At 42.9% G+C, this 12,824-nt stretch overlaps 2 protein-coding genes across 2 annotated transcripts in view; one reads left to right on the plus strand and one right to left on the minus strand.

Annotated features, from left to right (window-relative positions):
* Window positions 1–1,706: 1,706 nt before the first annotated feature.
* On the minus strand, window positions 1,707–5,058 carry mrpl19 (mitochondrial ribosomal protein L19). The gene is made up of 6 exons (XM_058057214.2): window positions 4,937–5,058; window positions 4,651–4,774; window positions 4,438–4,556; window positions 4,221–4,355; window positions 2,972–3,153; window positions 1,707–2,733 (listed from the first exon to the last, which is right to left on the minus strand). Exons 1-6 carry the CDS (start codon window positions 5,013–5,015, stop codon window positions 2,500–2,502), a joined length of 873 nt encoding a protein of 290 aa, XP_057913197.2. The 5' UTR covers window positions 5,016–5,058; the 3' UTR covers window positions 1,707–2,499.
* A 221-nt stretch (window positions 5,059–5,279) lies between these two features.
* Window positions 5,280–12,824, plus strand: part of eva1aa (eva-1 homolog A, regulator of programmed cell death a) — a 60,290-nt gene continuing 52,745 nt past the window's right edge. Inside the window, exon 1 of the mRNA XM_058057210.2 lies at window positions 5,280–5,738. Coding sequence (XP_057913193.2) covers window positions 5,630–5,738 — 109 coding nt within the window. The 5' untranslated portion in view covers window positions 5,280–5,629. The remainder of the gene's footprint in view (window positions 5,739–12,824) is intronic.

Raw genomic sequence — 12,824 nt, forward strand, 5'->3', positions numbered from 1 at the left:
GCGTTCCCAGCAACGTACATGCGACATCTAAAGATGACCTCAAAACATCTTCCCTCACTTGTGATGCTTTGTCAAGTGAGAGTAATTTGAGTGAGATCACGCATGTGCTTCATGGAGACGTGCCAAAACACCAGTGTGTGGAATTTGAGATGATCAGGGTTTCCTGTTTCATCTGTCCATCAAAGTCACCTGAGTTCATTATTCCAAGGCGTGGATGTACGATTTCATCTCCTCTGAACAGAAACATACCGTGACTTTTCTTTTGACTGGTATTCTTGACACATTTAGTGGAAATGAACCCAAGGAGAGCTGGCAGACCCTCGCCACACAGGATGGCATTAATAAAATGATTCTTCTGCTGCAGGCATCAACTGCCCCAGCACTGTCTTCTTGTGTGCGTAAAAAAAAAAAAAAAAGACTGATGGCAGCAGGAGCGGGTCGGAGAGGAGCAGACGGTCGTGTCATTTGGCTGCAAGCATATGGTGAAACTCAAGTGTGTAATTTAGCCCCTGACTACGGGTGGCCCGGCGTAAGCATCCACTCACGCATTGACGCTTGTACACACACTGACAGGACGTAATTTACCTGAAACCTACGGGTGGCCTAGTATCCTGTTACACTTGTCGTATGTGCATATACTTCTGTGTAAGACAGACACAATGGCCGATGGTGTTTGTTTGTACTGTTTAGTGAAGCTGTAGCTTGCACTGTCCCAATATACATGCATGTGGATGGGCAGCTGATGGTTTACATTATGTGTGAATGCGAATGAACTGACCCTGTGTGGAGGGTCAGGTAGATGCGTTTACATACGGTATGTAAATGATTGGACACCTTCACCTTTATTCTCATAAAATTTAGTTTTTCCTCATAATTTCAGTATGCTTGTAAATTACAACTTTTTTCCTTGCTGTATTATGACTTTTTTTAATTACTTTTTTTTGACATTCTATTTTTAGAATGTGGGCCAAAAATGGCTACAGTACAGTGTTTCTGTACTGTATGCAAATAGATACCGTGTAGTAAAGTGGCCTTTTTTTAATGCATGTGTATATGGGAATGGACAGCCCGATGCTTACATTGCAACTGTATACAAACAGACAATGTTTAAATTATGTCAATGGCCAGGCAGTGTGGATGGTAAAATGGACAGACAATTCATTATGTATTGTGTGAATGGACAGACTCTCATTCATCAAAGAGGATGAGGGTACCATCAGGCCGGCCCACATTTTGCTTGCACTTGTTCTTCAAGAAGTTATGTCAAACAAACCTACATGCCCCGCCCACTGATCCCACGGGCAAACGTGAATGGAGCGTATCTGGTTTCATGACAGGACAGGCCGAGCCAGACGTTTACAGTTGAAATTGTTCGAGGTGTCTGTCTGCAGAGGCTGATGTGATAGCTGTAGTGTGTGTGTATGTGTGTTTGATCTGCTTTCCCAGCCTGGGGGCTTTAACTTCACTCCAGGTGCAGGGAAGAGTCAACCTGAGGGCATGAGAGGCGCACACAGTTGAGATATAGCTCTCTTCCACGCGGAGGAACTCATCTCAAAGCGGTAACAGTGGGCTTTAAACTGGTTTGCCAGTTGCGGTATGCTTATGAAGATACTGTACTTGGATAAACATCACTGTTCCCACCTCTTCACGTGAACATCAATAGGGGAAGGAGTAAAAAAAAGCAAAATAGAGAGGGGAGGTGGTGGTGGAATGACAACATGCAGGGTGATTTACTGTACACAAACAGTTCAGTTTTTGGCGGTTTGACAGGTGCATATATAGGGGGAAAACATTCCTCGAAAGGTATAGTGTACCGTAATGCTAAAAGTGCGTTAACTGTCACAACACCATCACCCTCTTCATGCAGCCTATCTGTGTGGTCCGTAATGATCTGCTAAACATCTGCTACTCCCGTATTAAAGGCCATTTTCTCCCCATCTCATCCTGTAATACAGAGAAATTAGAGTGCAGGGATTTGCTCAGTGTGTTTATGCACACATACGCTCGGAGCAGACATAACATAAGAGGTCTAAGTGTTTTTTTTTATACTTGCCGAGTGACGCGTTAACATACCTTCTCAACACCACAACTTTCCATCCACAACAGTAAAACACTACTGGGTGTCCTTGGTGCATTTTGCTCTGAATACCACACTTGTATGGAGGTAAATCTGCATCTTGTACTGAAAGGTTTCTTTTATGGTTTCACACCTATGGAAGGCACTAAGCTTACTTTGTTTGTTCAACTGCAAAAATCTGGCAAGAATTTCCCTGCTAGCACAGAGGCTTGGTTATGCAACTGCTGACGAGTGCGTCATATGAAGAGAAACAACGCCACCTAGTGTGAGATTACATTACTACATGTGAAGTATTAACAGAAATGCTGGTAGAATGAAAAGTTGCATTTATATGACAAAGATGCCAACACAGTGAAACCATTAATAGACCTGAAAAAGTCCAGTCCAGTCCACATCAGTCCATCAAGTCCTTTGTCTCCACCTCAGGCTGCTTTCAACTTGCTCATCTCCTCCTGGATCTCACTGTAAATCTGCTCCTCCAGCTTGGAGGTGTCGTACTCCTTCAACATGTCGTACTCCACCCAAGGCATCGCCCACTTCTGAGCGTGCTCCATCCTCGCCGGGGACACGCACAGATCAAAGCGTATGCCCTGGACTTTGTACTTGGGCCGCTCCCAGCGTTTGGACCACGGCCGTGGACGCATCTTGACTTTGAGCTGGGGGAGGGAAGAAGATTTGAAAGATGTCAGGGGATGGATTTTCTGGACATGACAAAGACTGGCGCCCTTTTCAGGTCAGTGAACATCTAAATTATTAACTTCACAAGTACGTTTTGCTCCCATGGAAGGGTGTCAGTGATGGCAAGGAGTGACGACAACCATAGAACTGGAACTTGAGCCTGTGACATTGCATTAGTGACAAAAGTTGGTCTGTTTCTGCCCCCCCATATCTCACCATGTTGACAGGTACTTCTCCAGCCGGGGAGTAGGCAGTCGGCTTCATGTCGGGGTCCACAGTGCTGTACTGAGGCAAGGCGTCTCTCAGGTACATCAGGTTGTCATCCAACCGCTTCTCCAGCTTCAACACCTGGATCTCTTGAATGCGCGGGTTATACATCTCATAGCATATCTCCACACCTAGACAACACGAACAAGCTATGAGCATACACGCTGAAACCCGACCAATATGGGATTTTTGGGGCCGACGCCAATAGAGCTAAAAAAAAAAAAATCAGCCATTTCAGTTAAATATATCATTGCCACTCCGGGCCTTACCTAGAACCCTGCCTGTGGTTTTCCATTCCATCACTATGTTCCTCAGAGTGGAACCTAAGCTAGTTTTTTTTTATCCTTCCCATAGACCATGATGTTGAACGATCTTTGCTACAGTTGTTTTGAGGCTACCATGTAATAGCTATTCTTCAATGAAGATGCAACCTGCAATTGGCCACCTTAAATACCCTTTCTCATGATTGGCTTCACTTGTGTATGTAGGCCAGGGGTGGGCAAACTACAGCCCAAGGGCCACATCCGGCCCGCCAAGTGTTTAAATACAGCCCGCCCGTTCTTTCCAAAGTAGCTTTAGATAGATTTTAAGTAGCTTTATTTATTTATTTATTTAGTTTAATCAATTTGGTTATTTGATGTGGTGTACTGTTTACAAAGTGCTCCTGAAAAAAGGGACAAAAGCACATATATAGCAGGTTGCATGACACTTTTACAGATGCAATAATTCCAGGTGGACTGTTAGAATTATATGTGTAAAATATATAGTCAGGCCCCTCGTCAATTTTGTTAAATCAATGCGAGTCAAAAAGTTTGCCCACCCCTGATGTAGGCCAAGGGTCAGTGATCTTACCAATATCAATGACTGAATGTCATATTTACTAGCTAGTGAAACGTTCCATCCGCAGCCACTGAGTATTTGCAAACAGCTGCTGAAAACACATACTGAAGAAAACTTTAAAAAGTGAAAAACGGTGACTACAAAGCACTGTAATACGTTCTCTAAAACTTAAATGTTCTCGTTGGCAGAGTGGCACTAAAGTGCAGTGTTATATTGTTTTACTAGAGTGAGAGCTGGGAGGTGCAGGGGTCGTGCAGACCCTGGGAGAGTGTTGGGACGCAGCAAAAAAAAGCTATATATTGGCTAATATTAGATATATTTTGACTGACAGTGATCCTCTAATACACACCTTACTCACCTTGATTATTAATGATGTTCCTCAGGACAAATGTAGCTCCAAGACCCTTTCCACCCCTTTGGATGCATATGCCAACAAAGCGGTTTGTTTTGCCACTGGCATTAGGATCTGACATGGTCACGGCAAGTATGCTTCCTGGTAAAATCATTGAAAAGGAAAACAGGAGTGGTGTACATGTGTAGAATGCAGACAACCTGTTGATCTTTAAGTGACTTACCCACGTAGAATTCAGGAATGTTAACCACGCTCCTCCTGCGGACCATGTCTTTTCTCTCCATGTAAAACTTAAGTCGGTCTGTCCTTTGACGAGGTGGAATGAACTCTGGGCTCAGGAACCTACCATTAAGTCCCAAAACACACACATATACAATTCAAGGTGGTGGAAGAGCATGTCTGTTAGTGTTAGCTTATGTTTGTAGCGTTAGCATACTTTCGCAGAGCAGCCACAGTCTGCGTTTTGTCAATGATGACAGGCTTTGGCGGAGGGGTGAATTTCGGTGGCTGCTGGGTGGCATTTCCAGCCGCCAGACGACAAACTGACGTGGACAAGAACCCTGGAAACAAGTGATAATTCACGGTTATTTGAATGATGGTGACCATGACGCTGAAGCTACTAAGCTAGCAGCGTTAGCAACATTATCTTATATTTAGCTCGCGAGGACACGTTGAATTGGCGTTTTAATATACACATTAACTCGCTATAAGTAGTAACTTACGTTCATGTTGGAGCTGCACATTTCGTAACAATCTTGACGAAAATACACATTTAGCGAGCCATTTCGTGCAGGCTGCCATCTTTGACCTTCTGTTGTCACATGTCAGGTAAGGAAGCCGATAAGTGACAGTACATGACTTTTGAGTTGCAATATGGCTTAATGACCAAAAGATGGCGCAATAGTTTCTTTTCTTGTAAACCGCGGTGTGATTCTCGACTAGATTTTCCAATTGGTTGTGAAAATATTTTAAAAAAAGTGAAAATTAAACACTACTAATTGACTAGGTTTAAAATATAAATTATGGATGCTTCACTGGAGTGTGGTATGTGTTTGAGTCAAAATAGTATAAGAAATGTAGTTTCTGATATGTTATAGTAATATCTAATCACTTCTGTCCAGTCAGGTCTGCAGGTGTCAAGATGCATGCAAAAGTGGTTGAAGTCCTTCAGGTGGGCTGCTTCCTCCTCCGCCATACTAGACTAGAGTTGGAGGAAGGAAAAAAAGCGTGCAGCAGCCCTGAGGAGGAAGAAGAGGAGCCTCCATCCCAGTCTCACAACCGTGCAGCGTGCCGGGACAATTGGACGTCTCATGTGCGCCACTCTTGTCATCCATGCTTCTTCTTCTGCCTCCTACTTCCAATGTGGACTTTGTGGTGCCAAGCAGGATCTCAGATGAACCTTTGAGGCATCAAGGATGTTCCACCTTTTTGGGACTCTCTCAGCCGTCACTTATGCGCTCCTGTTGGGAATAACGTATCTGGCCGTCGTCTGCGATCTCGCCAAGAGCTCCTCGGACCTCTCAGGTCAGATAAATCATGATTTTTCTTGTTTTTTTAAATAACATAATCCGGAAACATGCTTTTTAAGGCTGTCGAATGAAACAACAACAACAACGTGACATGCGCGCGCACTTGTTATCCTGCCAGAGTAGTTTTGCTCTGCATGGAACACTTTGTTTTACTGATTTCAAGCTGAGTTTTGCAGTATTCACAAACCAAATCTGAGAGCAGTTTAAAAGTGGAAAATAGCTTTATTCATCTTACAGCAGGTTCACCTTACCCAAATCCCTGAGCTAGATTCACTGTTGGTTGACAATATGGCAGAATTACAGTTGTTTTGATTGGTCATTTTGTCATTATACCCCATAGCTGCATGATATTTACTTGATAACATTAATTATCCGATTGACCTGGATATAGGACGACCTCTTGTCTGTGAAGAACATTTTTCAAGACAAAATCAAAGGCTAAAAATGTATTTCTTTAAACATCTGTAACATCAATATCATATTTTTAGCTGCTTGGTGACTCGACTTAATTATTACTATCTTAAAATTAGCATCACTTGGAATCCCCTTTTAGAAGCGTCTGTCAAAGCTGCCTCTCCCCAGGTCACTGGTGTGCTTGAGTGATGGGAAGAAAAGCTCTGGCTCACTTGGAGGGGGGGGGGGGGGGTCGTTTGGCTCTAGATCCTGTTCTTCATCAATACAAAGTGACACTTTCCGATGTTGTCATCACCTTTTTCACCACTTGTATTCTTCTGTGATAGCATCATGAAAAAAGCCAAAGAAAAAGCAGTCAAAATGATGGTTTTGTTTGACTTTGGTGGTTCCACTGTGCGTTCATTTATAAGTTGGCAGACCCTCCAAGGGATGTGAATAACTACTATTTGTGGTTAAAGTATATGATACCACAGAGCAATACAGTCCATATGATTTTTTTTTACTGTCAAAGTAAACATCAAGTAGTTATATTACTGTGTGAAAACTGACAATTACCTAAGATTTATGTGCATGACAGAATCTGTGAGCTTTTATGTCTCTTAAGAACCACTGCTATCTTAAATTAAATGGAGGAGATAAACATAAACTAATGAGCGTTTGTTGCTGCATTATAAGCTGCCGAGCCCAAGGCAAGCCTGTTGTTTACTGTGCCATGAAGCAGGAAGGGAGCTTTGTGTCGGTGTTAATTGGTCTCTAATGGCGGCTCTAATGGTTGCAAAGCACACTGCTGGGGAGAAGGTGCAAAGGAGCGAGCGCATCCATTTGACTCCTCCGTATGGTTGCATGTGCTAAAATGTCAGCCTGTAATGAAAGCTGTTTACAAGCTTGCTGTAATTGCGGTGGTGTGTGATTGTGGTTGTATACATACATACGATCGGATGAATCAAATGGAAGTTAATTGGGCAAGAAAAGAACACTGATTACAGATTAGAGTTGGTTTACCAATACCAAGGGCTCGGGCCAGATTATTCAAACACTGTCATAGTAGGGATTTACTGATTTGAAATCTCAACATGTTAGCAAGTATCTTTGATGCTTACACAGTAATGAGGCAAGATCTGCTGTTATATGTTCTTTTTTTTTTTTGCTTCAAATCCCTGATTCTGTCTTTAACTACTGACCCAGTTGAGGTGGCAGTGACTTTGTGTTACAGCAATGGTGTTTAGGTCAAGACTTGGGAGTAATTAACATACTAAAAACAAAGGGCCCTATGATTTCCGCATTAACGAAACCGTAGACAGAATCACAGAAATGGCCAATAAAAATTGAATCTGCTATCCCAAAATCTCAAAGTCAAGGCTAGAATTAGTGAAGCTTCCGTGCTTCACACTTTTCCACCATGCTGCTAGGTATTCACTTCCTAAGAATTGCTGACCTGACATCCTTTGGAATGAATGGAGAAAAGGAGGGGACAGTCTCAGCATACCACAGCCACAAAGACATCCTTTAGTTCTCACATTCTTAACCAGCTGGAGTCTCCCTGCAGAACCCAGTGGTGCAGTCTGACTGACAGGCGGACATGGCACTGTCCAACATCTGTCAGGCTCAGAATTTTAGATTAGTGGTGGCGAACGATCTGGTATCAGGTGCATCACTAAATGAGGGCAATCAAGCCGTAATTCCCAAAGGATTTTCGGAATATTTTCAACATTTTGGCTGTGGTCATCTGTGGTCTGCTCAGTGCTTGGTCTTGGTCAAAATTCAACATTTTGACAGTTTGTTGCTGAACCTCTGACTCTGCCAAATGGCTCCGGTGAAGGCTTTTCTCTACTCACAAAAACCATTTAACCCCCAGTCAATGGGAAGTTGAGGTTTTTGAGGGGCCGAGGGGTTAACTGAGGTCGGGACATCGTAACTGTGAGCATGGTTGAAGGCAGTTATCCATCTTGGTCTTTGTATCCTTTGTATCCAGAACCTATTAAAGCAATGGAATTTAATACAGCTGGTGTATTTAAAGCCTAAAACTAACAGGGTTTTTCCTACAGGGATCCTTTGCTGCAGTAGTTAACAAATATACCTCTTGTCATGTAACAAATTCGACTACCTATCTGCCTATTATTACATTATTGACACCCCTAGCATGGACTGTTTTCTCGCCTGGCATTGGGGAGAAGGCACTGCAGCATCCGCTGTAGAACAACCAGGTTTAGAGACAGCTACTTCCCCCTGGCCATCAGACTGCTCAATGCCAAATAAGCCCCTCTACCTGCCCACATGCACAACCAAAACTTTACATTATTGTTATTTATTCTAAATTATTTAAATTATTTGTACAAATTACTGTTTACGCTGTACATTGTTGTTCATATTTGATGTAATCTATTTATTCTCCACATTATTATTTATTATTTATTATTACACAGGAGCCAGGCAACGACATTTCATTGGCAATTTCACTGCTGTGTTATTGTGCAATGACAATAAAGAATGTCTATGTCTATTATACGCATGGAGAGGTGCATATGATACGGCTCTTGGTGGATCTTGGAGCATTATCGGAAGTTCCACTGTCAGGCTGGGGGGCTGATTTGTCTTGGGGTTTGGGTGGCGACTTTTTGCTCATGTGCTTGGTGGAGATTGACAATGTCATTCTCAAAAATAAGCACTTTTGAACCCTTGTTTTCAAGTTGTAGTATAAACCAACAGCCAACAAAGTTACAAAACGTAGATGTGTGAGTGGCCCCTTAATCCGCACTGATTTTTGAGTGCCGCTGGATAGGGGTCAACACGCTGACCCCCATGCTCCTTATACACGAATCCCTTCCCCCCCTACTCACTCACACAATCATCAGCTCCACCTTCATTTCTACTCACCGCCTCCCCTACAGGGCCCACTCACCCAAACGCTGTGTCTGTCGCCTGTGTGGGCCAGGTGAGCTCCATCTAAACAAATAGCGCCTCTGACTTGTTTTGTCTAATTCACTGCAGGCAGACAGTGAGGCAGACAGCAAGGAGCTGACATTAAAAGCTGTCTTGAACACTCAGGGGCGATGCCTCTTCACAGTTTACTTCTTGATGACATCAGTTATCAGATACAAAGGCATAGAGCTGGAGATGGGGAGCAAATTGCTCAGGCCGCATTAATACTGCTGATGAGTTCATTGTAAATAACAGTCCAAATATTCCTGCCTATGAAAAGTCTAACCTGCCTTTAAAAAACGCTTTGAAACAATCTGCTGGAAATTCCTGAGTGAAAAGGCAAAGCATCAAGCAAAGTTCAAAGCTTCAGTGTCAACGCAAGTCAAGTCCGGGCACACAGGCGATATAAATGTGCACAAATCAAAGTCACTCATTGTTGGCCTCCAACAATACTGAGGTAATGCAACATTACTTGTAACTCTGCTAATAGACAACCAGCTACTATTATATTCTGACTGTAGTACCATATCAATATCATCTATACATAAAGCAGGTTTAGATAGGGCATTGCTGTGCAGTCTGGGCCAGCAAGGTCTTCTCTGCTGGCCTAACCGTTAGCAGAAGCACTGACCTACATTTCAAACTTAAATTGGAGTATCCATTCGTCCATTATTTTTCTGTACCGCTTATCCTCACAAGGGTTGCGGGGGGTGCTGGAGCCTATCCCAACTACACCCTGGACTGGTGGCAAGCCAATCACAGGGCACATACAGACAAACAACCATTCACACTCACATTCATACCTATGGACAATTTGGAGTTGCCATTCATTCATTCATTTTCTACCGCTTTTTAGGGTAGCGGGGGGTGCTGGAGCCTATCCCACCTGTCTTCGGGCGAGAGGCAGGGTACACCCTGAACTGGTGGCCAGCCAATCACATGGCACATATAGACAAACAACCATTCACACTCACATTCATACCTATGGACAATTTGGAGTTGCCAATTAACCTAAAAATTCTAGTATTTTTTCCATTCAGTTATATTCATTTATATTCATTTATTCCCAAAAGTTGCATGTTTCTTGGCTGCAGTGCTTCCAGTCGTGTGTGTGTGTTAGATATTTTTTAGATTTCAGCTTCTATGTGTTGCCATATCAATGTAATCCGCCCAGTGCCTTCGCAATCAGGTTCCTACACATCCTGATGAGATTGACAGGTCGCTGTCACATACACACTTTTTTTTTTTTTTTAGTCAATCAGACTTCTGATTGGCCTCAAAGCCAGCTTGCAGGCCCCCCCAGTTCTGATTGTATAACCCGATACAGTGTTATGCAAACACTGATGTTGCAAGGTCCTGTTGATGCTCTTATGTATGATGTAAACGTCGTAGTTGCTTGCACTTGCCCTCTCTTGAGCGGAGCGCCAAGCAAAACTAGCGAACCTGTGAGAAAGATTCCTAAGTGACACTCCAAGCAACAGGCAGCCAAGTTATCTTTGCAACGGTACAATAAATTAGGTTTGTGGAATCCTGCGCATTGAAGTGTGTATTCCCTAATGCATTGAAAAAGGCACAGTTGAATTGAGCTTAATTAGAGTGTTGAGGATGAGCCTGATGGGCGTGTGCACCAGCAATTATCTCCATATGTCACCCCCTCTTAGGTTTGCTGTTGAATTATGCCTTCACATCCTCACACACTGTTTGTGCTCTTGTGCTTTCATGCCTTCTCATTTTGGGTCCTTCTCCCCGTTTCCTGGGAGCTGATTTATGTTCCCAACATCCGCCTCCATCTGTCCGCCTTCTATTTTTTCCTAAGTATTGCAGAGTGCAAGAATATTTTCTGTTTGATACAAAGTTGGCACAGGAGGGGGCCAGTCTGAACAACGAGGCTTTGTACTGCCCCCCAACTGTGTCGCCCTGACAGTCTGCATTACACCACGCTACAGCAGCCTGCCCCCCCCTCCCCAAAAGCAACGCTAATCTGTTATTTACCGGCCTCTCAGACCAGCTCAGGTAAGGAGCAGTCGGGACTTTGTCCAGCCTATTTCCTGGTGCCAAACAAGTTATCTGTTGTGTTATTGTTATTCCAAGTATCGTATGAGAACACAGAACAGTTTATAGCGCACGTCTTTCTTCTGATTTAGCGCAATGATTATGTAGCTCATCAGGCATGTGGGTTCATGCTAAAAGCTTAAAAGGCTTTTGGTTGGTGTGTTCAATGAACCACAAGCTATTTCTAATGGGAAAAGCAGACAGGGGGCTATTGCTAGTGTAGTGTGTTGTGAGGATCCTCATGCTTTCCACTGCAATGCCTATGCTATAAAACATATATTGGGGAAACAGGGAGGGAATTTAATATAAGAGAAAAACGAAGGAAACAGCAACGACATAAGCAACCAAACACGAAGCACAGCCGGTACAACTCAAATCCGCCATTTCTGAGCAGCAGATCTATATAAATCAGTTGGCAAGACTCGTCACATGAACCTCATTGGGTGATCCTCATGCTGTTTTTGTAGCGTTCTTCGGATGCACGATAGGGCTGGTCGTGTTGAAGTTTGTCATGTCTGTGCTAGGTCATCAACATTTTTTGTGAACCGTTTCGACTGATTATGTTGTGTTGTTGTTATGATCACTTGGACTTTATCTGGTGCAGCTGGATAGTGCTGGAGTGGAGGTTAGAATGGACTGCTTGTATCGGAGTGCTAATATTGGTATAATCCAATACTTATTCCTGGTTGGGATGGGATCATACCATTTTTCATTCTCAATCTAGGGTAATGGTGACAGTCCATGGATGCTCCAATGGTTCATTAGGTTAGAAAACCTAAGTAAGATGATTGGATTGTACGTTTTTTTGGTTCTGGGGTGTTAGGATTGTAACAAAAGTGAAAGAATCCTGTTGATTGGCATATGCCACCCCTATGTTACATGTAAATCAGTTTCCGAATTACTTTTCCGAAAACAATTGTATACACGGAAAGGAATATTCCAATCTCTTGTCTACATGTGCCGCTATAACCAAACAGAATAGTCAATGGGCTATGCGTAGTAAAGCATGAACATCAACAGCATCAACATCACGTGATTCTGACTTCCTCTAGTTTTTCTTTCACTTGTTGGAATAACTCCATATTGCAAGTTTTTCGTTTGTCCAGTCTTGAAATTTAGTTTGGATCAAAAACAGAAACTTTTCGCAGCAGTCCAGTGCCGATTGCTCGCCTCCATTTTTAAAATTGAGCACCCGGGATAAATTTAAACAGGAAAAGATAAAATTCAATCTTGCTAATATTTTATAATTAAACTCCGGACATGTTTTGTATAGATATAAATATATTTAAAAAAAAAAAACTGGACTTATGAATGGAGTATAGACGTGATTCTGTTCCACAGATGACGGTTATGCACACCAAAAGCTGCTTGCCAACTGCCAATAAACAACAGAAGAAGAAAAACATGATTAGCACTTTTCTTTGGGAATGAGGTGTATACAAAGGTTAAATTCTTTCCGTTTGAGCAAATAAACCGAATGCAATTGGAATATTTGGGTCCATGTATACGTGGCTATTGATTCTCAGTGAAGGACAGACAGTATCGTGAGAAGATGCAACACAGCCTTTGAAGCAGTTGTTAGACGTTATTAGACGTGTGTGAGGAGTAAATGTACGTCACGTCTGGGCATTCCAAGTGTAACAATGTTTGCCCGGCGAGACTGCTCAGTAGTTGTGAAAACAATGACCACCAGCTA

The sequence above is a fragment of the Doryrhamphus excisus genome, linkage group LG19 (assembly GCF_037039965.1).
Source record: "Doryrhamphus excisus strain RoL-2023G ecotype Guam linkage group LG19, RoL_Dexc_Guam_v1.1, whole genome shotgun sequence".
In the NCBI taxonomy this organism is placed as follows: domain Eukaryota; kingdom Metazoa; phylum Chordata; class Actinopteri; order Syngnathiformes; family Syngnathidae; genus Doryrhamphus; species Doryrhamphus excisus.

Excerpts from the sequence above, each read along its gene's own strand:
- mrpl19 (XM_058057214.2), bottom strand. The coding sequence starts at position 5,015 with ATGGCAGCCTGCACGAAATGGCTCGCTAAATGTGTATTTTCGTCAAGA. Across the intron at positions 4,356-4,437 it reads CATTCCTGAATTCTACGTGG|GAAGCATACTTGCCGTGACC; the intron begins GTAAGTCACTTA and ends TGATTTTACCAG. Across the intron at positions 2,734-2,971 it reads GAGAAGTACCTGTCAACATG|CTCAAAGTCAAGATGCGTCC; the intron begins GTGAGATATGGG and ends TCCCTCCCCCAG.